We start from the raw sequence: 27,876 nt of genomic DNA, 5'->3' as shown, positions 1-27,876 counted from the left end.
GTAAATACAGATATCTTTATTCAGTGTCCTTGTTTCTTTGATCCTTCTGCGTTGTTTTGAAAGAGCGTGATATATATTGAAAATGTTGAAATAAGAAGAAAAAGTATAGTGAAAAATTATAAATCAGAAACGAAATGTTTTGATAGGTGAGTTCAAAGGAAATTAAAAGTAGGTCATATCAATATTAATTTATAAAGAGGAAACGCGGTATTAACAATATGAACTTAAAGATAATTAACAGTAAACTGTTATTTAGAAAATAATGCCTACAATAAATGATGTTATAAACGTACTAATTTAATGGACGAAAAAGATTGATTTTCTTAATCGAGGTAATGAAGATATACCTTCAACATGGGCGGTAGCCCTTCAAAAAGTACATACAAAACACAGCCGGGGGGATGGTTGTCCACACGGACCCCGGACAACACGGGGGAACCAACTACCGAAACCCAGGGAACAAAAGAAACTGCCGCACTACCGCCACGTAATGTTAAAAATAAGGTTAATTTGTTTCCTATAACTTAATAAGATCGCTTATGAGATAATACATATCGTTAATGTGTAATTTAAAACGTAAAAACATTAGTCATTAGCCTTATCACAGAAAACAAATATATGTGAATATTTCTCTTTGAAAAAATATCTATATATAAATATTTATTAATAATATTTAAATAATTATTACTATATTGCCTTTTGGTTACATCTTAATGGTACACTATTTAAAACTTTTATTGCATTGTGCTTGAGCAAATGAATGCAAAAAGGACTAAACTACACATAAATATCAATACGATGCTGATTGGATTTGAAAAATAGACTTAAAATCCACATTATGTTTTTACGATGCTGATTTACTGCCCTCTCTGCTACAGAAACGTTCCCTATACTCCCTGGAGCCCGGCTACCCCTCACCGGTACCACCCCCAAATAATCTGCCCGGGATCCTCAGTGTTACAGACTTCACTGTTCCTAACGCTATCGCTAAAGAGGTAACGTACCATGTAGTACATGTATGCCTGACGTAATGTTGTGGCAATACTTATTTATTGGCTACTTTCTTGGACTAAATGCATGTCCATGATACTTGTCTCATCACGGTATTTCATTCAATTATTGAAAATATATGCGTGGAGTGTGATTAGAATCTGCTTGTGATATTTGAACGGGTATGCTTACATGATATAATATGTTTATAGGATACTTAGCAATAAACCTTTAGTAAGTATAAATTCTATCTAATGTATTCCAAATGACTAATGTTTACACATGCATACTTATTTGATCCTTGTTGTTGATTAGTAAAGATATAATGGTAATATGAAATCAAATTAAAATGCATACTCCGATTGTATATTGCAATTGTTTCAATTCGTTATCCGACAATAACCACGTCATATGTATAATACCCTAACTATTACGTCACATCCTGTCCTATTTGGGGTCTGAGACCCAAAATGAGCTTTACAATAGTAAGTCCATAACTAAGTACTTGTAATGTAGGTAACAGCAGACTCATGCAGTACCATGGAAGAACTGGTGGAAGAGTTGACCGGCAGTTTTAACATGGATATCCTGAAGGTCCGGGCTATATTTATGTGGGTAGGATCTCAGCCCTTCACCGTTCAGCAGTACCCTGAGGATGCAGACCCCGAATCGCCGACTGGATACCTCCGACGGATGGCCCTCGGCAAAATGTCCTACGCCGAGATATTCACTGCCATGTGTCGGTAAGGGAATGTGGCATGGTATCAAACTGGTTGCGAAAAAGTTCTGTAAATAAAACATACGTCACTAACAATAATACGAAAAATACCACGAAAATACTGTTTATTTAACTTAAATAATATTTCTAAATGATGTCCCAGAAAGGTATATTATTTATTGGAAAAGTTGGCTATTTTTTTATTGGATATATTTCTCGATGGTAGTGTGACCCGTTTTATTTTGTGTCCTCATTATTTGCCTAACAGACTTGCCAAAGTGCCGTGTGTGATGATACTAGGGGTAGCCAAATCTTCAGCGTACGAAGTAGGGGACGCGAATGTGGACAAGCTGAGGAATGTGTGGAATGCGGTATATGTGGCGGGAGGCTGGAGGATAGTGTTCCTGTTGTGGGCGTTCAGGTCCATTGCTGGCAAGAGTACTGGAGTAGCTCCCCTGTCTGACCCCACAAGTATGAGTGATAATGACACCGTTATAACTTTTGTGTAATATACAGTTACATATGTATTCAGATTTTTTGTTCATTTTTCTTTCCTGAACACATGTAACATAGCATGTATAGATGTATAGACGACACAGATAAATCATTAATGATATGTGAAAATGAAGAAGCATAAATAAGGTAAGATCAGAAATGTTTAAGAGCATATGCTTAACATTTTAAATAAGCATAGTATCATACTCTCCTTTCTAAACTGGAGAACATGTGAATGGAGAGAATAGACATGTATTTTCTAGTGTTGTAGTAAATACAAATTGGTTGTTTTTGTCTTTAAAATATTTCTTAGAGTACCATTAAAATCTCGTTTTACATTTATGTCTAGGTGAAGACTACAAGAACCAGGAGAAAATGTTAAAAGAGAAGATTTTATCAACGGTGAAAGAATATTACTTCCTCACAAGTCCAGAGGAATTCATCTACAGATGTTTGCCAGACGAAGAAAAATTGCAGATGTCATATAAGAAATACACAAAAGCAAAGTTCATTAAGATTCCTTACTGCCGTCCGAGATTCTTTGAGCTGAGTCTACAGATGTCGAGCTCTCCTGAAGGTGTTCTGACGACAGACAATGGTGTGTGTGATGTACTACTAAGGTATGGTGATGGTCCTATCACACTGGTACATGACCTCCTCTATAATGAACGTCAATCGAAACAGAAACTTCCACCCGGTGTACAGCTACCGAGATATTGTGTGAGCATCAATGAAGGAGATAAGGTCCGCTTCAGCATGCGGTTTCCATTCAAAGGGGTCTACCAGCTCCAGATTCTCGATGAGAAGTATGAATGGTTGTGTTCTTTTAAAATTATATGTAAAACTGCCAAACAACTTTGTGAGCCATTTCCTGAGGTTTCATATATAGGATTCGGGCCATGTCGGGCGACCCTTGACGCTAAGCTTACGGCCGAATCACATAAAGAGGGGGTGGTTAAGGTGATAGAAAAGAAAGAAATAGAAATGTTGTTCTCGGTTCCTCAAAACGTGACTGTAAAAGCTGTTTTGAGTAGTGCAATGTCGCCGGAAAAGGCCATCAAGGGGGCAGTCACCCAGAGAGTTCAGTTCGAAAGTCTTACCATTAAAGTTACTACGCCACATAGAGGCGATTTCTGTCTAAAACTACTCACTAAGGGAAAGAATGCCTCGAACAGATATAAAGTGGTGTGTAACTATCTACTTACTTCGGACGAGTTCAACTCTAAGAAGAAACCTAGGACGTACGAGGTGAGTGTGGAATCATAACACTGAAGGATATATATTTTGCCGTAGTCGGATTTTTCTTTTATTTTTTTTTCTTTTATGTACTGCATTCCGCTAACCTTTGCTGAGCTATGACACTCTTTACATTGTTTAATGGTAAGCTTGATTAGTATGTTAAATTATCATTAAACCTTCAAAATAATTCAGTATGGTGTATTGTTTGGAACACAGTGCTCTATTTCACAAAGTTTCAATGCATTCAATGATATCTTATTAGATTGATGCATAATTTGAAAAGTGAAAATTAGGTGACAAATATATTAATATGTAGTGATCAAGATAACACACATTACATCGTTATATACAAAGGCGTAGTAATATGTGGAGATGGATTATGGAATGTGATTAACAGTGTCGATTTCAAACTTTTTCTTAAATGAAATACTTTAATAATGAATATTATAAAACATACTTCTGTCCTAGATACATGTATATAGATATATCATAGATGAAAATATTCTTCTTAAGAATGCCGAAGAGAAGAACGCAAGGACACGATTATTCGCAGCACTAATAAAGGGAGATAACCCTGATGAACTCCAAGAAGCAATTGACAAATTTAACGTGCTTAATCTACCTGACGATGGAGAGATAGCAAAGGCTAAAACTCAGGTGTTGTACCTCAAGACAATGAAAGGTATATAGCTTATAATTAAAGGCATCTTTGAGTGTACATATTGTTGTTTACAATTATTATGCAGGTAATTAGTAGTTGATGACATCCACAACATGAGTGTCTGTACAGTAGACATGCTATCACTGATTTCATTATAATGCTTCAAAGGACAATGTTTTTAAAGACAAATTAAAACATAATTTAATTGCCATGGAGCCGTACATTGGACTCATTTCTCATAGTATCCCCATGGTCATGGTATCAATTAATTACGGAAAACTGAAAGTCATCATTATATTTTCAATATATATACTTTTTTTTCAAATAATCCGAATCTCGTTTGCAAAAATCATACACCTTTCATCACTAATACTTTGCCCCGACAATATTGGTTTGATGATAAATGTCTAACGTAATATTTAAATTTAAATCTGTACACACTAAGTTCATGAACAGTATTTCTATGCCCTTATAGATTTTAAAGAAGGCCTCAGCCGAAGAAGCTTACCAATCCTGGAAAAAGCTTTAAATAACTCAAACAACCTGCCGAAGTCGGACGAGATGAAGCCGTTAATACGACAGTCATCTAAGATGGTGAAGAACTTGAGAGCTCTGAAGAAACATTCTCATGGTGTGCTAGCGTTGAGTTCTCGGACTATATCGGAGTTACATCGATATAAGGATCCTGTTCCTGTCATGGTGGACATCATGCGCGCCACCTATCTACTGCTGGGAGAAGAGGAAGCCGCGTTAGAAGTCAGTATAGTAAAAAACAGAATATTGGTAATGTGATAAATCCGTCTAGATTATGGTTGAAACATAAATGACAGACAATGTAAGTCTCTTTTAAACAAAACTTTTAAAATATGCACCTACATCTCAAGTATTCGAAATTTGAAAATTGACAATCGCAGAAATGAAATTTACAAATTTTTAACTATCAATAAAACTTATCAAGAAATGTTTTTGTACGCGTTACTACAGACTAACGATATAGAGTTAGCTCAAACCAGTCCTATTAATAATTAATATATTTTTGGTTGTTTATCAGGAGACAGTTTTGAAAACTAATTAAATATTGACAATTGAAAAAAAAAAATACAGATAACAAATCTATATTAACTGTTTAACTGTGCAAGGCTAACTATTCAATCATATGAAAAGATTTTGAATCAATACGATCTTCACGTCGTCTAATCAACGTATCATCCATTAACTTACTATATACAGGAGTGGGAACACATCCAGACTATAATGAGGAAGACGGGACGAGACAGTCTGAGTGTTAGAGTCCGAATGTTTGATGTGACCAAAGTAAACATCACACTGGCTAAGAAGGTACTGAAAATCCTACAACAATACGACAAGGACACAGCTGTCGGAGCAAGTGCCGGGGCGGGCACCTTCTACCTCTGGGTAAGGATTAGTTATCGTTGGGCAATTTTTGTGAGTGCCAATCTTCCATTGGGTTATAATCAGAAACAGGATCATCTACTTTCAGGTTTAATTATAGAAATAGATTTATTTTATCAAAAGTTAAAGGGACCAAAACAATCATATCGATAGTCTTGAAAATTACACTTGTTGCAGAACTTTAAAATAAATTAATGTGATGTACGATTTGAATGTGTGATAATGCGTAGGTTTTCGTATTATCATCAGTTTGGCTATTTTATTTTTGTAGGCGAGTGGAATAGCACGGGATATAATATCGGAGGAATCGACAACTGTAACGGATAATTCACCTACACCTGTGATTATTCCTAATATACCACCCAATAGTACAACACCACGTGGCATGGACAGTGACAGACAGCGTGATACACCACGTGAAATATCACATGTCTCATCACGTGACACGACACATGACCAAAATGTTATGGAGACATCTATCACGGCCAGGACAGATTCAGTATCGACATGTCTTAGTGTGATATGTGTATAGTTTTTTTTATTTAAAACAATGTTTAAAAAAACCGAACCGCGTGAACCTAAACCCTCACTTTATGGTTAGGAGGAGACCCCGGTGACGAAATTGTGGGACATTTGCCAGGTACTGACCGTAGGTCGGTGTTGTTACTCTTTAACTCTGGGCACTTTGGCTTTATTAAATCTCTTATGCCTTGCACGTCCTTAAATGGCACAATAGGACGCTAAAGCAATTAAGCCAAACAAGCCAAGTCTTGGATAAGAAGTTAACCACACAAGGGACAAGTGCTAGGTACATGTAAGTAAAGTGGGTCGGTAGTTGTTCTTCGGATACGTTTTACTATTGCTTAAGATAGATATACTATGTGTTAGTATTTGATATCTGATATACATTCTGCAAATTTCTGGTTTTCACAGATAATCACTTTTCCCCTTTAAAGAGGTTCTACGTATATTTTATCTTGTAGGAGCCTTAGATCCTGCAGTGCTGACTTATCACGTAAGCGACCTGCTCTATTACATATGTATATACTGTTATTGTATATTGGATACTATGGAATTTACGTTATCATTTTAATAAAATTTCCTCATATTGGGACCACAGGATCGTTTATAAAAATGATATTGATATTGTTTATAAGCAGGTCAAGGAGATACATTTCATTAATTAACTTTTGATGTGCAATAAAAATACACGGGTAATCACAATCTTTTACATAGAAAATAAAATAGAACCAAGTGTATTCACTTGATATCACAAACATATTAAGTGAACATTATTATCTGATAAACAAAAATGTAATGTTATCTTTAAAATGAAATCGTTAAATCTTTAAAGAAACTATAAAAGGCCCACATTGTATGAATATCTCATTAAAAGACATATCAATAGATCAAAGTGTCTATATGTATTTGGTTAAAATAAAATCTTACACAATACCAAAGCAAATTGACTTTTTATCACGAAATTACACGAAACATGTGGTTTACTCGTATCTACCGTATTTGTCATTAATTTGTGGCACGTCTAGGATATTCTGTACTGACGTTTGCCTAAGAAATGCTTCTTATTTAGCATTGAGTTTATCAAGATTACATTCCGAATGTTATATAATAAGCATTTCGGAAGTCCTTTAAAATTGTCAAGGTACCATAAATGCGTGCTTCAGTACCTTTACCCTTAAATAAGTCTTTAAAAGAAAAAACGTAAATAAAAATAAGTATGAAAATAATAAATTATTATAAAGAAACTGAAACCGAGAGTCAGATTGTGAACACGTTTTTAAATTTCAAAATATGTACAAATACCATCCATGTCTAATCTTATATTGTATGTTAATGGCCGTCATAGTTTGAAATCTGCAGCTATTGAAAATATATATCACCACCTTGTGTTAATAAAAAGCAAGAATCTTTAAAAACAAATCAGACGGAAATAATACTCTGAAAACACAATAATAAAATTCAATTACACCAATGCAAGATTATTTAGTGCTTTACACACACACACTTACAAACATTAAATATGTATATAAATGGAGCCGGCTCTTTAAAAAGTGAGTATTCACTTGTCCTATCGCTGACACAAGCGATACATTCATAGTCAGTTAAATCTCAGACGATGTCTGGGTGGCTACAACGAATCGAAGGCATACATATGTAAGGCATGTAACGTTACCAGAATATAATGTGTACGATGCAATTATAGCTATGTGATATATCTATAAATGTGCAGCGGCCAGTATATATTTAAACGAGCACTGTGCATATAATATATGGGATGGGATACGATCGCTTAGTGAAGTGTAAAAGTCAGCGGTTGACAATAATCTTTTTTATATTTATTTTATTTTCGAAGAATTTACATATACAGATACATGGTTATCTCACTCACATCATACACACCTTCTCACATCATATTCAGCATAATTTCAATATATTGCCATCTTCATGTATTATAATCAACATAGGTAACCGTACCGTATACATTGGTGACCAAACATAGTTTTAACTACCTCATAAAAAACAAAAGTTACACATTGGTTTGAGTAATAAAAGATAAAGCCTTCATACGGGAGATCAATATTTATGGTTCGGTAACATAGATCAATATGCGCAGACGAAGCGCTAACTTATTTGTAGTTTTACAAAATATTGTCTGTATTGATAATCTGCCCGAGAGGAATACAAACACTAGCTTGTGTTGATAATAGCATTATTGACACACCTTAGCGCATAAAATACAGGCGGCCATAGATTATCTGTTTTTTATTTAACGTTTGCAAGATCACGGGCAAGGTTCTATACGGGGCGAACAAGGAAGGAAAAAGTTATCGCAATATGATTCTCGATAGATAAACATTTGGCATTGAAAACCAAATTATTTTCTCGTTATATTGTCGGGTAATTAGGTGCAACTGTTAGTTACAACATGGAAAAACGCCTCTATCATGTTGATGTAAACACGATGTTTAGTAACTCTAGTAATTTTCTACAGTTACATGTGAAATGTTGACAGCAAAGCTCCCTTTAATGAGAAGCATTTCTGCGTTGCATCGCGACTAGAGAATCATATTAAAATTCTTTTCTACCGAATACGTCCAGGTGCTAATGGCTATATCAAAATGAGTCAAAATCAGAAAATGGACAAAAGGACAATATAAAAAAACTAGTAGGAAAATTAGTGTTAGCTAAAAATTCAACCTACTGACTCAGCAGTTGGAATTGGTGGCTTTAATTCAGAAAAAAGATTACAGTAACAGGAAACTGAGTAGTAAGTGTTCTTATTAAACAAATACTTTTAAAAAGGCGTTTCGTGTTTTCTTGCTTCTGTGGTCTCACCAAATACGTTGAATACAAAACACATTCAATATGATGCTGGTCTTATGGTGTCTTCAGGTAACATGTCTATGACTGAAGAGCCGCAAAATACTATAAACTAGCATATTTTGGCGTGATATCTTTTTCTCCTGTAATTTGCGTGTTATTAGAGTTCGCGAAAATAATTTCCGCAAACAAACATTCCACTACAAGTACAGTAGAGCGTTTTACCTGTAAATCGCAGAATTCAATCGTCATAGGGTAGGACAACGTCGCCGCGAATAGAAGTTGGTTTACAGTAGTTTAAATGAAATAGGATAATTTATCCAATTTTCATCTATAACACACTTATTGTCTCACCAATAACTAAACTCTATTACTTTCTCAGATTTTACGACAACAGAGACTAGAATTACAAAGGCGTAGTGAATCTAATTCGATCTTCTCTACTTTTATTTTCATCTATGGATTATGCTTACAACACTTTCTATATTTGTGTGTTTTAAAGAGGTTTTTCACATTAACACCGATGGCATTGCCTTTTAAATTTGATAAAAACAGATTGAAGCATGATCTATCATGCACCACAGCTCCCGCATGTTTATTTCTAACTATTTGAAATTCTTAGAATTGAATTAGTAAGATTCGTGGAACACGTAATGTAAAAAGCATAGCGACTTGACACAGCTGTATTGATTAGTAAACAGGGCGTGATAAGAGACTAGAGAGACAGGTATACAATACCCGATAGTACAGCTTGAGCAGTGTCACCACCGCACCATGCATACCAAGTGGAGTTAAGAGTCTAATCTACACGTATCCAAAATCAGGTAGGAACGCTAGATTGTTTTCAAATATCCCCCAGAAATCCATCAAATACGAAGTAAGTTTGACCTTTTTTCATTTATAGTTGATTTACCTATAAATTCTGAGTAGAAATATTTTAGAAAATAGTATCGATATAAAACATGTAAATATTTGACAGATATATGATATTTTGACTTATTGAAGACGATTACTTTATTAAATACTGAGTGAATGTATCTTGAGTTTTCTCATATCTTATGCTTGTATATCAGTTCTAACCTTTGTTCTTGTATAGAGGAAAATCGATATCATTCTCTCTTAATAATTTGGGGTTTAAGTTGGTTTTTTTAAGTATAACAAACATCTTAAAGGAGCTAAATGATCGATTAGTACAGTCTATTGTTCATATTAATATCGATACAATGTCATGTTATTGACCATTGCTACCGAAGAGTTACGCAGTGAAAGGTAGAGAAGTACCTATTTGCATTATAAATCAAAATTCTCTTTACGACACCAAGATATGTTATAGACATTGTACTATTGACCTATACGTAATTAATAACATGTTTTTTTCTCTACAGTGTATATACATGTGTCCCTTTATGAATGGTATGTGTACATAGTGTAGGGTGACCAGTCATGTTAAATTATATTACACTTATTAATATAGAACATGATTATGAATAAGCATTGTAACGTTTATTCAAATTAAAACTTGATAACATCTATTTAATAGCCACAAGGCCTTTTATAGTTGGCTAATACGTATTAAAACCCAGCTAGTAAAGTTTCCTTTGTTGTATATGACCATTATATTACATAATGGACACCTAGGAGTCCATTATGTAACTCACTGTCCATTATTATAGGGCCCCTGTCCATTATTCTCCAAAATAATGGACAGTCTATTTTGAACAAAGGAAAAAAACGCTGCTGTATGGAAAACTAAACATGTTTATTTGACTATCCAAAATTTTACATTTAAGTTCACTCCTCCATCGAAATTATTACTTCCCCTTCCTAGCTGTTACTGTTCTGAAAATAAAAAAAAAAACATAATTAGATTCTTGCATTATTATTTGTTACATCTTTTTAAAACTTGTAATTGACGAGGAATAGGAACTCTAGATTCTTGACTGAGGTGGGATAATATGCAGTCTTTTAGATCAGATATCTCACAACCCTTATAACATATAATCTGATGATTATGGTTAAACATAATATACTTAAGAGCGAAACCTGTCTAATCTGACACCTGCTTTCCCTATCCTATCTGTAACTGTTCCGTATTCAACAATAGCAACAATAGTATACAACAGTATCTGACTTTCCTACACCCTGAATAATCTGATCACCTACCAAACACCCACGTGGTGTCGGATTAGACAGGTTTCATTGTATTCCAGTGCAATGTTATCATAGCAATCAGATATGGGTTTTTTTATCATATCTATAACATGCGTATGGGTAGATTTTTTTTAGGAAAAACAGTTATGTTTAAATTGTAGCGAAAACTCACCTTGCTTGTATGTATTTGATGTAAAGTTAGACAATGCACCTGTCCTTGTGCGAATAAATAGGTCACTTCAAACAGGCAAACAATCTGAATCACAGCTGCGTACATCCCTACATGTAAATGATGGCCGAGTAAGGAAAATATCACTATCCGACATGTTCAAAAAACACTGTTGTACCTCCAAAGGTGTAAAACTAAATGACTGTGCATGCATCTCAACATTGTTAGTCCATTATTTGTCACAGGTGAGTGAACACCTGTGCAATTCCTGAAATGGGATGTCCCATTTCTCAAACAGGGTACGCAAGGTAGTGAGTAGTGGTATGATGGGTTTTAAGTAGGATAAATTCCTCAAACTGTCCATTATTAGAGAGAATGGATTGTACCTCGCCCTGCGGGCTCGGTACTATCCATTCTCTCTAATAATGGACAGGTTTTCGGAAATTATCCATTACCTAATACACAAGAGCAGTACATCTCCAGATTGCTTGATAACTCATACAAGTGAAACAAAATAACCATCAACAAAGGAAACAAAAATAACTCTCTTTTCCGACATTTTATTTTATGCGCTGTCTGCGACCCTAATTAACAAATTAAAATAATTCACATAGATTGTTCTTCTTTACTGATGTTTATATAGTGTGTCGTAAGAATAGTTCTTTGGACCTGAATAAATGTAATTTTATTCTATGCATAAGACATAAAATAATTCTTCTTGCATATGTATCTTTAAATACTTGGTTATGAAATACATGTGCACTTTCTATTCAGTTATAAAATATAAACAAATTATGTTTATATCGTATGGTTCTTTAAATTTTGTTTGATTTTTAAAAAAACATTTTTTTTAATTTGCTCTGACGCTATTACTTGGTGCATTCAGACGTAACGGTAAAAACATTGATTACGTTATGTATATTGTATAAATTTAATTATATATAACAGTTGTTAAAAAGTTGTTAAAGAACACAAATAAAAGACAAGTTATCTAATCTCACAACCTGTTTTCGTGTAAATGATGACTCTTGACAGTTTTGAATTCAACAAGGTCGCGCTAATCCATTATCAATCTTATCTCGGCCTTATACTCCAAGTCAGGCGTAGTGATTGTTAACTTTGTTATCACACTGTCAGCCTTATTTACACACCGCCATAGACAGTCTTATTCATTATAAATCATCATTGTTATCAAAATACATCAGCCGAATAAGTTCCGTAGGTGGCTTATGAAATTAATTGTTGTCAGAGAATTCGTGAATTCATAATAAATTACTTTTTGTGCTTATCTATTACCTGAATTTAAGTTTACTCTCTGTTTGATCTCTTCCTAAAGTGGCAGGAGATGTTGTTATGCTGATTGTCAAAACGTGCCCTACAAGGTTATTGCAATTTTAATATGAAGCATCTGTTGATTAATGGAATGGCCACCTAACCATTCATGTAGGAATTAAAGATGCTACGACGTTGAAAAAGGTATATTTTCTCTGTCAAAAATAGGTCAAATTAGTATTTTTCTTTAGTTTTTAAAGTTACAGCTCTACACAATTACCATCTTTTCATTTTATTTCAAGATAGCAATATCAAATATAATTAATTGTGTCGCGAAAATATTCATGACATTATTCTCTATATGGAATTAAGTAGTTATTGCACATCTATCAAAACAAGCTATTTTACATTATTTAGTGTTAATTATACATACATGTTCATGAAGGTGGAGCATTTTTAAGGATGTATTCTTCTGAGGTTTCAGTCCCGTTGAAGTCTCGTTTCGACATAGATAGTTATGAGATTTTCAAATAAAAATCTATCAATATCTGTAGCAAGTAGCGAGTTGCAAAATTTGTCAAAAAATTTCATTTTTATTTCTAGTAGATTTTTTTTAAACGAGGATTTAAAAAAAAATCCCATTTGGCGGCCATTTTGAAAATATCCCTTTTATCGCTTTGAGTAGAGCCAAAGTTTCAACTGTTTTTGGCTTAAATTGTTTTTACTAAAATCATCACTACACCATCATTTTAAGCTGTATCGAGCTAAATTTTGCTGTAAGTCTTAACTGATATCGTGATAATTTAATTATTAAGCATTAATGTGTGAAAAGATACACTTTTGTCACTTTGTTTTATCATTTAATTGTAATTTTAGCACTTTTTAAATTTTTATTCTTAAATATTAAGAAATAAAAGGATATTGAAATGGGGCAAAAAAGTAAGCACACGGACCCGGAAATTTAGAAAAATGAACCTTTTCCCTATTGATATGCAAATTATTTCAAAAATTTAATACCAGAACTTTTTCTATAAAGGGTTAAATTTGTCAAAAATGGTTGAAAACGGTACATTTTTAGCTCAAAATAAGGGATAGGCGTAGCAAGTGTCATCACTCTGAGAACAAAATAGGAGTCTTATAAATCATAACTGCCATATTTTTAAAGAAGACCATTGGAAAATAAATTATACAAACATTCATGCATATCAAACACCTCATTAGGAAATTACGGCTTTAATCTCTTGTGTATATGGTGAAAACGGCAAAATTCCCATAAAATCCATTTTTTGGCACTTAGCTATCTTTGAGTGACAATAGCTCAAAACCGAGCACACAGACACATTTTTTTTCTCCAATTTTCTTCTATGGTATGAATTCCTATTTTCAAAACTCAAAAAGTTTAATACATGAAAATTTTGACTTCTCAGAGGTGTACATCCTTAACATACAGGCGAATCGTTTAAGGTTAAAGTCAAATGAAGGTTACTAAGTTATCTAACTGCAGATTAGAACTAAACTCTTTCATAAAAAATACTTTCAAATAATCGAATCGTTTATTAAATAGTAACCAGGAAGCTGATATTTGGAATAATTTATCTGTTTTATTTTTAAAGGGCATAGTTCCCATGCAGATATTCAGATAAAAACAGACATTTATGACTACCGTTGAATTTATTGATTATTCTACCCCCAGTGGAGGCCAATTCGTTGATGGATGCCCTTACACTAAAACTAACTGAACTAGGCTATTGACATACAAAATCCTAGATTGTCAGGAATGTAAACTACATAAAATGTTCATTGGTCAATAAATCTCATAAAGAGTAAGTAGCTCAGTATAGTAAATAATTCCATGATATCCATCCAGAAATGTAAAGCGGGATTTGACTGGGTCGTTCATTTGTGATTCGGTAAGTCAACGGCAGATAGTCGGCTAGTGTTCGAATGTCCGGGGTTCAAATCCGAGTCTGGCCCCTACAATTTCTCCTCTTTTTGGCAAATGTATGGTAAATATATCGTGTAAACAGGCATTTTATATAATGAAAGTTCATTGTCAGTGTTGTTATGATGAACATACACACATGGAAGTACAATGTACATTTTAAATGATTGATGAAGTCATTTCAATTTTTATGGATCGTTTTAATAAATGGACAAAAAGTTTACGATAATTTAGAGCATTACTTGTCCATATCAATTATTAGCATAGCGTGGATTACATTAAGGTAGAAAATGGCTATTTTATTCTGTACAATTAGTTTCCAACGTATAGTAAACAAGGCAAACTTCCAAAAGGTAATACCCATCATACAAATATTAGATTTATGCAGTACAGTATAGTTGATAATTATATATAATAAAATATAATTTTAATTTCGCTAATGGCGAATTCAAAATATTCTTGAAATATAATGCCTTGCGATAGTTTTAAAGACTTTGTTTTACATATCACACCTCATCACGTGATTAGATCTTTCACAGCCGATTCGCAAAAATCGCGAGAATTTGTTGGAAACAGTAAATCACGAAATTTAAGGCCAACGAAATTTTAAAGAAGTAAACTTACACATTAATATTCCGTTGAAGCTTTAAAACCTGACTCGAGCGAGATATAAGGGATCACAATACGAAGGATGGGGTGTGGATCCAGTAGCGGGACAGGTGTGGTGGCCGACACCAAATCCAAGGGCAAGGACAACCTCGTGGAGCCACAAACAGATCCGGTGGGTACAGCGGGGTATTAAGTGTGGGTGGGGTGGATCTTCTAACGCTTTATATCAGGAGTGCTCTATATATCTTTGTGTATTTAATGGTACGCCCTCACGCTAGTAATGAAAACTTCTCTGTGTCTATTGAAACATTCCATTGTGTTGACTATTGATAAACTGTTATTAAGTGTACTTTTATAATATGAATTTGATAATTATACCCCACTACCCGATTGACGAAAAATAAAACTTGTTAGTCTCTTAATTGGCAGTTGTTAGGATATTAAAAGAAAAAATAGCCATATTATATGAAGTTTGAAATAATATCATGCTAGACATAAAAAGACTAATCAAAGTAATATAACTGGACATATTAAATGTCTTTCTTTTAGAACATTTTAAACTCCGAAGAACAACTATATGATACAATTTGAGACTGCTCACTTATACTGTTCTCTGTCGTACTTATAGAAATGATATATATTATCTTTATTTTCCTCCAAAAACGAAAAGTACATTTCAATAATGATATATAAGGTAACAATTAAATAATATGTACATAATTACGAAGAGAGAGAGAAGAAATGACATAAATCATAAATACATAAATAAAAATACACAACATGATTATTCTATATTAAAGAAATACACGAGTGAGTTTTGCAGTGATTGTAAATCAGCTACATATACAAATTGAACATCTTTTTAAAAAGTATACACTGATATCAATCTGAATTGTTCCATATCATATCTTTCCAATGTTTAGGGAACGCCTAATAATACATGTATTAGCTCAAATCTGGGAGGGAGTATAAAGAAATAAATTGATAAAGTGATTGATGCAATTGAACATATGAAATCATCTCTTATTTGTTCAATTAATAAACAATTTAAAACAATATGACTAACAATATCTGTGTAAAAGTGTCCACAATAGTGACATAATATTACAGAATTTTTTAAACGCACAGACACAATCATTTTTGTAATATATCTCACATTTTAAAGGCAATATGGATGACGTAAAGCTAGTTTCCAAAGGTAATGGGGTATCGTGTGCATTCTGCGTCATTTGACATTCTCAATTTCCAGGCATTTAGCAGGAAAAGATCCATTATCGAACTCGCGTTGTCACGTTATTTAAATAAAGTATCTCACATTGAAAATTCTAAAAATCAAATTTGTCATTTTCATTCTACAAACTCTGCCTAGGAACAATAGTTTTTAATATCTATATAAGCCTTAATAGAGGTCCATCCTATTATTGAAGTACACATATATACATCTGTTCTAGTTGTTCTGTCAAACCCCTGACTTTATAATAAAATGTTGAGCCCTTTCCAGCATTAATAAATCAGTTTTTGGTAACACCCAAAGCTCATAACCATATAGACCAGAAGGATAAATCTTATTTTGGGAATTTTTGAAATAGTAGGGGCACCAAAACAGTACCACATTTTGATTTGTTACAAACCTGTTTGATCCTCTAAAACGATTGATGTTTACTATTCATAATAAAACCAAGATAATTATTTTCCAAAACAATAGGTAAAATATTATAAAGACAAAATGTACAGTTGTAGTGTAAAGTTCTCCTACAAGAAAATATCATAACTTTACCTTTTGAGCTTGAATACATTTTCTACTATATTCTTCACATATACTTAACATTTTTGAAGTCTCGAACTATTTGTACTTACAAGACATATATCGTCTGCCTGCAAAGATGCACCTCTATCACAATTGTCGACTTGATTCAATAGGTCATTAATAAAAAAGATACATTTTTGTGGAATCTGTCCCTCTTTGTCTTGACTGGCTCAGATGAAATATCATTAATCAATACTGAACTTTGTAATATGTATACATAAACCTTAAAATATTACATACCTTCCCTGTAAGACCAATATCGTATAATTTAACTAGTAGACCGTCGTGCCAAAATTTATCAAATGCTTTGGTACTATTTAAAACCCACACATATACATCAGGACCATTTTCCATATTATACATGTAATAAATACATTCTTGTAAATTGATGTTGTACAAATTCTACATAAGTTTTTCTGGTATACATGCTGATTGCTGCTTGTCAGGAAATACATCAGAATCAGCTATTTTGTTAATTCTATTGGCTATAGCCATTTCAAAAATCTAAAACAATGCCTGTAATAGTATTATCCCTCTGTCGTTGTTTTGGTCGTCTTTTGACTTTGCGCTACCTTTATTTATTTTCACTATTATAGTCTGTTTCTACCTCTTGTTGATATATTCATATTTCACAACAGGATTGAATAAATTCCTTATGTGGTCAATCACATACATGTATTGTCCAGCATATTTTACACGCTCATATACAATACGTTCATGACCACCTGCTATCAAATTTTTACATATCAGTTTAATTTCTTTTGACGAAATTTATCTTCTAAAACATATACTTATCATGTCGCTTTTATAATTTCAATTAGTTGTCAAATTCATTCGTATCATGGTCTTTAAAATATATTTTGAAAGTTCAAGGACCAACCAGTTAAAATGTATAGAAATGATAAGCATTGGTTATGTATAACCTGCATACATAAAGAAACCTGCTGCTCTACTGTTGGGGAAAATAATCTGTAATGCAAATAACCATGATCATAAATTACAATGTTTTATAGTTATACTACTGTAACACAATATAAGTATGAATTCGTTCAAATACCCATTACATTTATATACATACATGGTTGTATGGAGTACTTCACACACGAAAACCCCATGTATACTAGTTGTATCATTTAAAAAGATGTTTATGGGGAGGAAATAGTGTATATACACATGTACTTATCTAAACGAAATGCAGAAATATTCATAGCCTTACTGTGATTTAAAAACTGGTAATATTTCTGTGCATACATACTTGCCACTACAATCATTGATTTATCAGTTAAAAACGTGATCATTTTCATCCCAATAGACGGTGCATTACATTAACACCGGTTATTTGTTATCAGTGAAGGGTGTTCTTTTCATCAACATTTTAACTTGGTTGTTTTCGCTTTATAGGTATATTTTTTCATGATTAGTTAAGTTCAATTTACGCTTGCAATATGGATTATCATAATAATAGCTTTCAATTAATTGGATACACGTACTTTCTGCTCTACCTACTGAACGGCTCAGTAACTCGTCAGTGTTTCTAGCTAAGAGATCAACTTAGATTGATTAATATTTTGTTGTTGTCACGATTTCTCATGTTTTAGGAGAGAGGTATAGGTATATCTTCCAAATAATTATCTAAGTTTACTGTTCAGAAAGTGGTTTGCATTGGTAATGTTACCTTCTTTATATTTTTATTTACCAGAATAAAAGGCCTATGGGACTGAGTCGCCATGTTAAAATACTTAAATCCTTGAACTATACGTGTACATTTTTGTAGCTTTAACGCTTTCCTTTACCTACTCAAGGAAAGAGTTAACCGGAATACACACACATGTATATTTATATATATATATACAATTGTATATGACATTGGATTTCTCTTTAGTTTTGGTTTTGTAATAAAAAAAAACAATCATTAACACTTACTGTATGTCAATTGCGTCACAAGCAGACGGGCAGTATTCAGCTCTGATATTGGAGGTTAAATATATTGGTTATAAAAACATACAAAATTGTATTAGCGAGATAGTCAACATCAGGGTTATGGTAACCGCTCTGTATCGATATATTTATCCTATCGATTTTACGCTTTGCTGAATGGATATTTTCTTTTTTTTATTATAAGTTTATGTCCAGATGCCTTCAATACGTTACATCCATCTTCATAACATTGGCACTGTGCTGCAAACGGCCCCCTTTGATCACAACTATGTCACTTTCTGAAACAATATCTCTTATTATTGTCATATTTTATTGTTATTTTCGAAACTCGCACAGTGCTTTTCGCCCATTGTTGACACTCAATACGGAAGACGATGTTTAAGTTCTCGGGCTTGTGAAGCGTTTCAACTAATCACAGAAACTGTTATAAACATAGGTATCTTAGAAGGCTTGTTCATTTACATGAACACAATGAAATAGCCACGAACTCTTCCAATACAACAATGCTTTAAACTTAATATGTCATTGAAATATTTAAGGACGATTTCCCCACGATTCCTGATGGATATCCACCTCCAAACCCGTCCCGGACAAAGAAGGCCAAACTCTTCGACAAGTCCAAGTATTCTGCCATCGAAGACAGAGCGATGAATGTGAGTTTGTATGGGAGTACATGATAGAACTGAGTTGAGTCAATTTATGTAAAGATGTAATTTCTATTTCGACTTTAAGCACTCAAAAGATCGCAATGATCTGTTTGGTTCTGATTTGTAGTGTTGAGCTATTGTATATAGTTAGTGATTTACCTGTTTTTTTCTGAAATGTAGTGTTGGGCTATTGTATATAGTTAGTGATCAACATTAGGTTGGCCTTGCATTCTCCAATCTATCTACCCAATCATAAAAAACAATCAACAGCTAGCCATCCCACAATAAGAAATTCAGAAAAGAAAGTCAGTTTGTAAGGTATAAGATAGAAGTTAGCTAATCATAATAGTTGTATCAAAGGAATAGGTGATATCTTAAACATTTATTTTCTTGTTAAGATGTAACACAGTGCGTACCCTATTATATCATACTGTCAACGGTCCATTCACCTACATTAAGCAAGGAACACGAGCAAAGATCTTAAATTAATAATTATTATCATGTAATGTGGTGGATATTTTTAAGGGAAGCAGGTGAATTGTTATCTATCATTTATGTGTAAACGAACCCTTTCATTTTTCATCGCATATAGTAAGATTTTAGATTAAAAGAGTTCAGATTTTTTTAAAACTAATTTTAGTCACCTGATGCTGTCGGAGACAGTTTTACGGAATTGAATGCATATCTCTTCAATGGATTGCAAACTGATCTTGAAAAAGTCAGAGCTATCTTCTGTTGGATTGGACATAAAAATCAAACAAAAATTAGAAGTGGATCGATGGATTCTCCGAATTCTATTCTTCTACAAGTACAGGAGAACAACATGTCATTTGCATACTTGTTTGCTAGACTTTGCAGGTACATTGTATTACCGGCCTCAATTTACTGTAATATTTACGGATCAGAGTCAAGTGTAGATACAGATTTAAAAACTTAAAATTATAAAAATGACGATACGATTAAATTAAAAAGAGGAAATACCTAGTTGTTCTTCTTCATTAAGATATGTTTAAATCCGAAATGAACATTATTTCATTTCCCTAATAAGGATATAATATAAAATGGTATTCATTTGGTGGTTTGAAATCATCCCTGTGGTATTTTAGCCAGTTTTCTTATAATTTTTCATTCATATTTTCAATATAATTACTACAACTGTTTAATGTTAATATCAATTGGTATTAGCTGATTTACCTTCTATTCATATTTGTTTTAGAGAGGCGAATATTCCCTGCGTGATTATCAGGGGTCTAGCGAAGAGTGTCGGTTACGAAGTAGGTGATGAAGAGGGTGAAGTTAAACAATTAACTAACCGATGGAATGGAGTGTTCGTGGGGGGCGAGTGGAGAATCGTCTTCCCACTATGGGCGTTTGCAGCTGTTTCTGGTCATAGTACAGGCAAATTCACACTCGTCGAAACAAAGGGTATGTTTTGTTTATATTTAAACCTAGTATAATGCATAACATTTATCACCAAGGATATACACCATGCAAACACTGGTTTCGTTAAAAGTTTAATCATCAGAGGATTGGAAAATTTGCATAACTCTAAATAGCTCTAAATAGTAACCGTCTCTGTATACACGGACTACAAACATTATTGATACTTTTAGATAGTATACCAAATGACACGATAGTATACCAAATGACACGATAGTATACCAAATGACACGATAGTATACCAAATGACACGATAGTATACCAAATGACACGATAGTATACCAAATGACACGATAGTATACCAAATGACACGATAGTATACCAAATGACACGATAGTATACCAAATGACACGATAGTATACCAAATGACACGATAGTATACCAAATGACACGATAGACAAGTATAGTATACCAAATGACACGATAGTATACCAAATGACACGATAGTATACCAAATGACACGATAGTATACCAAATGGCACGATAGTATACCAAATGACACATAGTATACCAAATGGCACGCATTGTTACATTATCCCATTACAGTTAGATAGAAAAAAAACCCATCAAAGACAAACCAAAACTCAGACGTAAAGAGGAGAAAATAAGGCGTATTATATATTATGTCCCCTTGGTTACTAATATAGTTCAAATAATCGTTATTATTTCACAAGATAAAATTCTTGCATGAAATTAGATATTTGCATTATACATTATAATGTCTTCAAATGGGGGTATAAGACTATATTTCTATCAAGGATTAGTCGTATGAAGCGTTGTTCTAGTGTTTTATCTGCACTAAATCCAATTTTTCATCGATTTCTATAAATAATATTGATTTTCAAGGAAATCAAACGATAACTCTTTCTGTGGTTTTTAACAAACTAAAAATGAGGACGATTTAAAATGAAAATGAAACAGATGTTTCAAAGAGTTACAAAATGCAATTACAAAAATAACTAAAATATTGAAAATATTTTTATATAAGTCTTTCGGTAAATGTGCACACCAACCGTTCAAGTCTAGGAAACCTTACGCAAGGATGCTAATACGAGGTTATTACGGCGTTGTATCAGTCAATAGGAATATAAACGCTACAAAATTTCGACATCATTTTATGTTATGATCGGACAATATTTGCGAAAAATTCAAATGCGTTCACGTGTTTTGCAATAAGAATCCATTTTAAAATCTTTCGCATTACAATAAATATTGGTTTTTGTTTGGAATTTGTAGTTTTAAAGTTTAAGGAAAATTATTTCACAGTCAGATACCGATTTTGAGTACAACATTTATAATCTATATTATATTTTGTGTTATATAGACATGACTGCAATAACGTAATGAAATTATTAGCTATTTTCTTTTTTCAGGAGCTGCAGCACGCGATAAGGAAAAGAAATCCTCTGGTGTAGATATTGTTCAGTTTAATGAATATTACTTCCTGCCTGACCCTGAAGATTTTGTTAATGTTGCTATGGCCAGTGATCCAAAATGGCAATTCATTGAAAAGCCATTCACTCTTGATAAGTTTTGTAGTGTTCCGCTGTTACGTCAGACCTACTTTTCCTCTCGTGACGTAGAGATAACGTTTGGTTATAACTCACGTTTGCACTCTGAGAACGGTCAAGTGGCGATTGGATTTAAAGCATTGGATGACAAATGGGATGGTTTTCTTACTTATGAATTGTTTTTTAATGACGAAGAATCCAAGTCAGTCTTGCCATCGGAAATGCAACTCGATAGGTACGTGGTCAACGAGAGGAATTTCGAACAATGGAAGTTTATGGTTAGATGCCCTGTTATTGGAGTGTATAAACTGAAGATATATTCCCAGTGGCATTCTGGATATAGTGTATGGTTATGTTCATTTAAACTGTTCTGCAATGAGTTGACAGATGGCGGAACGCGAGCCCTTCCTTTGAATGTCGGTCCGATAGGCTGGGGTCCGAGTAACGAAATGGTTAAAGCCGGACTTACATCACCGTCGCAACGCAAGGGATTCGTGGTAGCAACTGCCAAAAAGGAGGTAAACTTCAGTTTTAGTTACACAAGGAAAGTATCCATAAGGACTGTTCTGGTGCACAGCGAAACATCAAGTGAGAAACTGGAGTCGTATATATCACAGAGGTATGACAAAAAGAAGAATAAAGTGAACATAGCAGTGTGCGTACCTGATGAGGGGGAGTATGCTCTCCAAATCCACGCCAAGGACAAGCAAACAAACACAGAACGTAACGCGTGTAACTATATCATCTCTACTGACCCGACACCTGAACAGAAGAAAAAGAGAAACAGACGTGAGGTAGGTAGCATATTAGTCCATATATAGTTATTGAATGGACCCCGCAGTCGTAAAACCCACCGCATGGGAGAAAAAAACCTTTACGACCTTTAACTTAATGAAGGGATGAACTAGGGAATGCGCCGCGTATTTATCAACCGCGCCGCGCTGGAGAAAACACCCAGTCCGATATTTAATTTTATTTAAGTAAAGAATTTCCAAGGCGTCTTATTATATCATCTTTAGTTTGGCATTATAAAGATTTGTCCTTGTATAATTGACATTGATTTAGGATATTCAAATGTTTGCTTTAGTACAAGGTCAGCTATCTGATTGTGTCAATGAACTCTTGATCAAGGAAAAAATGTTCAATCTTTTTTTGTGTATCTTTTTATTTCACTATTGACATAAAAATCACACTAGGCATTACAAACGTTTATTTTTTTATTTTTAAAAGCAACATTCCCATTGAACGTATTATGTGATTACATTAAGTTAACATAGAATGTCGCTGTCGAATAATATTTGTATTTAAGCATTAGTTCGGCCCCACGAAAAGTTGCGCAATGTAATATAATATAATTGATTTCACGGAAATGCCTAAGGGGAGACAACTCAAACAAACACCAGTTCCATTTAATTGATTATCTATGAAATAATAAGTAATTGTATTAAATATTTTCCATTACTCTCGTTCATACATATAGAATGTGACAGAAAGAAAGGTAAGAGATGATCTAAAAACAACATCGACTGGAAAGGATTTGGAAAAATTGGAAATGACAATCGCTAAATTCGAGAAAATGAATCTAGATGATAAGGGCGATTTGAATGTCGCTCTTAAAAGACAAAACTTCCTCAAATTGAAGAAAGGTACGTAGATATATTTTCAGTAATGCAATTTGTTCTTATTATATCACGCCGTAATATACAATGTACTGTCTTCAAATTTAATATATCGTTTGTCGCTTTACATTTTGTATTGTTTTAATATTAGGATAAATACAATATTGGATTAACTTCAAAACGCCTTTTATTTGGGTTTTTATGATACAACGTGTTTATCCAATGTTGCTTTAAGATCTGGATGATGCAGTGAAAAGGCGACATTTGGAGGTGCTGGATACTGCCATTGAAAAGGCGGAAAACTCCGAATTTAAAACTAAACTGGAACCAAGCATCAAAGAGGCAGATGAGGTTAGGCAAGAACTGATCAAGCTTAACCGCTTCGCACACGATATACTGGCTATGAAACAACCGACCGTGTCTGAGCTACATAGCTACAAAATACCTCAGCCTCCGATAATGGATGTGATGGTGGCCACATTTACACTGCTGGGAGAAAGAAAAGACAACTTGCAGGTAACAAAATTAAAATGTATACATGTATATAGCGTGTATTGTCATTTCCTATTTCCATTGGTATTATAAATGTCTAAGGTTTTTATAATGTATATAGTAAGAGAGTGAAATATAAGGTTTTAAACAATTTTAAGTTCCTTTGTGCTAATTAACTTTCTTATGGAGTAATTCCAATAATATAAAACATATTAGTAAGGCTATGTAATACTATTAGTTTACATTACACAATGGAAATGTACTATTATTTGAATTTGACAAATTTTATTTGGCTTGTTCTATCATTCAAATTAAAAAAATAAAGACCATTTGCTCATTGTAAAATAATATTATTATTGTTAATTTTGATTATTTTTTCGTATCTGAAACCATGACAGGAGTGGGAGGACATACAGTCTTTACTAAGAACTACAGGACGCAAATCGGTAATTCGTCGCGTTAGAGAATTCCCAGAAAAGCAGGCACAGCATGTAAACACTAAAATTGCCACAAAGGTGCAGGCCCTGATCCGGAAACATGACGAGGAATCTGTGAGGCTGTGTAGTCCTGCCGCAGGAACTTTCTACGTCTGGGTAAGTTTTGATCAAATAGGTAGATACTTTTTTGACTATCAGACTGCTTTCATAAGCGATACATACTCCACAAATACTGACTATGCTGCAGACAAAATCGGAGAAAGGTTACATAAAATAAGTAGTTTGATCCTATGGTAGATATGACAGAAGGCAAACGATGAATATAATGTTGTTTGGTTATATCAACGTCCTGTTAACATACATTGTACAGACTTGATAATGACATTTTTTATGAAAAAATGAAATGCTCATGATTATTTGTTTCGTATAGCATCTTTACTTTTTAATTGATCTGTTTAAGTAAGTTGATTTTATTCCTTTCAATTTATTAAATTGAAATACACTTACATGTATTTAAATTTTTCCTTTCAGGTAAACAACGTGGTAACTGATATACTGGATACTGGCAACAGACAGACTGTAGACCCAGAGACATAGGTACTGACAACACATTCAATGTACTTGGTACCGGTAACAGACAGACTGTAGACCCAGAGAACATAGGTACTGACAAACACATTCAATGTACTTGGTACCGGTATGTAGTATACTGTAGACCAGACATAGACTGACAACACATTCAATGTACTTGGTACTGGTAACAGACAGACTGTAGACCCAGAGACATAGGTACTGACAACACATTCAATGTACTTGGTACCGGTAACAGACAGACTGTAGACCCAGAGACATAGGTACTGACAACACATTCAATGTACTTGGTACCGGTAACAGACAGACTGTAGACCCAGAGACATAGGTACTGACAACACATTCAATGTACTTGGTACTGGTAACAGACAGACTGTAGACCCAGAGACATAGGTACTGACAACACATTCAATGTACTTGGTACTAGGTAACAGACAGACTGTAGACCCAGAGACATAGGTACTGACAACACATTCAATGTACTTGGTACCGGTAACACAGACAGACTGTAGACCCAGAGACATAGGTACTGACAACACATTCAATGTACTTGGTACTGGTAACAGACAGACTGTAGACCCAGAGACATAGGTACTGACAACACATTCAATGTACTTGGTACTGGTAACAGACAGACTGTAGACCCAGAGACATAGGTACTGACAACACATTCAATGTACTTGGTACCGGTAACAGACAGACTGTAGACCCAGAGACATAGGTACTGACAACACATTCAATGTACTTGGTACTGGTAACAGACAGACTGTAGACCCAGAGACATAGGTACTGACAACAATTCAATGTACTTGGTACGGTAACAGACAGACTGTAGACCCAGAGACATAGGTACTGACAACACATTCAATGTACTTGGTACGGTAACAGACTGTAGACCGAACTAGTGTACTAGGTACTGACAACACATTCAATGTACTTGGTACGGTAACAGACAGACTGTAGACCCAGAGACATAGGTACTGACAACACATTCAATGTACTTGGTACCGGTAACAGACAGACTGTAGACCCAGAGACATAGGTACTGACAACACATTCAATGTACTTGGTACTGGTAACAGACAGACTGTAGACCCAGAGACATAGGTACTGACAACACATTCAATGTACTTGGTACTGGTAACAGACAGACTGTAGACCCAGAGACATAGGTACTGACAACACATTCAATGTACTTGGTACTGGTAACAGACAGACTGTAGACCCAGAGACATAGGTACTGACAACATATTCAATGTACTTGGTACCGGTAACAGACAGACTGTAGACCCAGAGACATAGGTACTGACAACACATTCAATGTACTTGGTACTGGTAACAGACAGACTGTAGACCCAGAGACATAGGTACTGACAACAATTCAATGTACTTGGTACGGTAACAGACAGACTGTAGACCCAGAGACATAGGTACTGACAACACATTCAATGTACTTGGTACGGTAACAGACAGACTGTAGACCCAGAGACATAGGTACTGACAAAACATTCAATGTACTTGGTACTGGTAACAGACAGACTGTAGACCCAGAGACATAGGTACTGACAACACATTCAATGTACTTGGTACCGGTAACAGACAGACTGTAGACCCAGAGACATAGGTACTGACAACACATTCAATGTACTTGGTACCGGTAACAGACAGACTGTAGACCCAGAGACATAGGTACTGACAACACATTCAATGTACTTGGTACCGGTAACAGACAGACTGTAGACCCAGAGACATAGGTACTGACAACACATTCAATGTACTTGGTACCGGTAACAGACAGACTGTAGACCCAGAGACATAGGTACTGACAACAATTCAATGTACTTGGTACAGACAGACTGTAGACAGAGACATAGTAGACATAGACTAAAGACAGCTGTAGACTGACAACACATTCAATGTACTTGGTACCGGTAACAGACAGACTGTAGACCCAGAGACATAGGTACTGACAACACATTCAATGTACTTGGTACCGGTAACAGACAGACTGTAGACCCAGAGACATAGGTACTGACAACACATTCAATGTACTTGGTACCGGTAACAGACAGACTGTAGACCCAGAGACATAGGTACTGACAACACATTCAATGTACTTGGTACCGGTAACAGACAGACTGTAGACCCAGAGACATAGGTACTGACAACACATTCAATGTACTTGGTACTGGTAACAGACAGACTGTAGACCCAGAGACATAGGTACTGACAACACATTCAATGTACTTGGTACTGGTAACAGACAGACTGTAGACCCAGAGACATAGGTACTGACAACACATTCAATGTACTTGGTACCGGTAACAGACAGACTGTAGACCCAGAGACATAGGTACTGACAACACATTCAATGTACTTGGTACTGGTAACAG

The 27,876-nt window shown here is 34.3% G+C and overlaps 1 protein-coding gene and 1 long non-coding RNA gene across 5 annotated transcripts; one reads left to right on the top strand and one right to left on the bottom strand.

Moving 5' to 3' along the window:
• On the top strand, positions 1–25,549 carry LOC138333149 (lim and transglutaminase domain protein ltd-1-like). 4 transcript variants are annotated; one of them, XM_069281323.1, is made up of 10 exons: positions 1–504; positions 879–995; positions 1,507–1,733; positions 1,977–2,179; positions 2,553–3,451; positions 3,956–4,124; positions 4,579–4,859; positions 5,334–5,519; positions 5,788–9,682; positions 10,244–10,467. In XM_069281323.1, exons 1-9 carry the CDS (start codon positions 355–357, stop codon positions 6,046–6,048), a joined length of 2,493 nt encoding a protein of 830 aa, XP_069137424.1. In that variant the 5' UTR covers positions 1–354; the 3' UTR covers positions 6,049–9,682; positions 10,244–10,467. The 4 variants fall into 4 exon arrangements, with proteins under 4 accessions (XP_069137424.1, XP_069137426.1, XP_069137425.1 ...); XM_069281325.1 differs by lacking the exons at positions 1–504; positions 879–995; positions 1,507–1,733; ... (4 more) ...; positions 5,334–5,519; positions 10,244–10,467 and adding exons at positions 15,037–15,173; positions 19,286–19,399; positions 20,034–20,251; ... (4 more) ...; positions 24,854–25,048; positions 25,424–25,549 and having other exon boundaries at positions 8,945–9,735; XM_069281324.1 differs by lacking the exons at positions 1–504; positions 879–995; positions 1,507–1,733; ... (4 more) ...; positions 5,334–5,519; positions 10,244–10,467 and adding exons at positions 15,037–15,173; positions 19,286–19,399; positions 20,034–20,251; ... (4 more) ...; positions 24,854–25,048; positions 25,424–25,549 and having other exon boundaries at positions 8,946–9,682.
• On the bottom strand, positions 10,599–11,627 carry LOC138333150 (uncharacterized). Its single transcript, XR_011209952.1, has 2 exons — positions 11,182–11,627; positions 10,599–10,697 (listed from the first exon to the last, which is right to left on the bottom strand). It is a non-coding gene; the product is annotated as an uncharacterized lncRNA (long non-coding RNA).
• Positions 25,550–27,876: the final 2,327 nt, after the last annotated feature.

The sequence above is a fragment of the Argopecten irradians genome, chromosome 10, assembly GCF_041381155.1.
Source record: "Argopecten irradians isolate NY chromosome 10, Ai_NY, whole genome shotgun sequence".
Lineage (NCBI taxonomy): Eukaryota > Metazoa > Mollusca > Bivalvia > Pectinida > Pectinidae > Argopecten > Argopecten irradians.
Note: the sequence above shows the minus strand (reverse complement) of the source record. Positions and strands in the feature narration are given on the sequence as shown.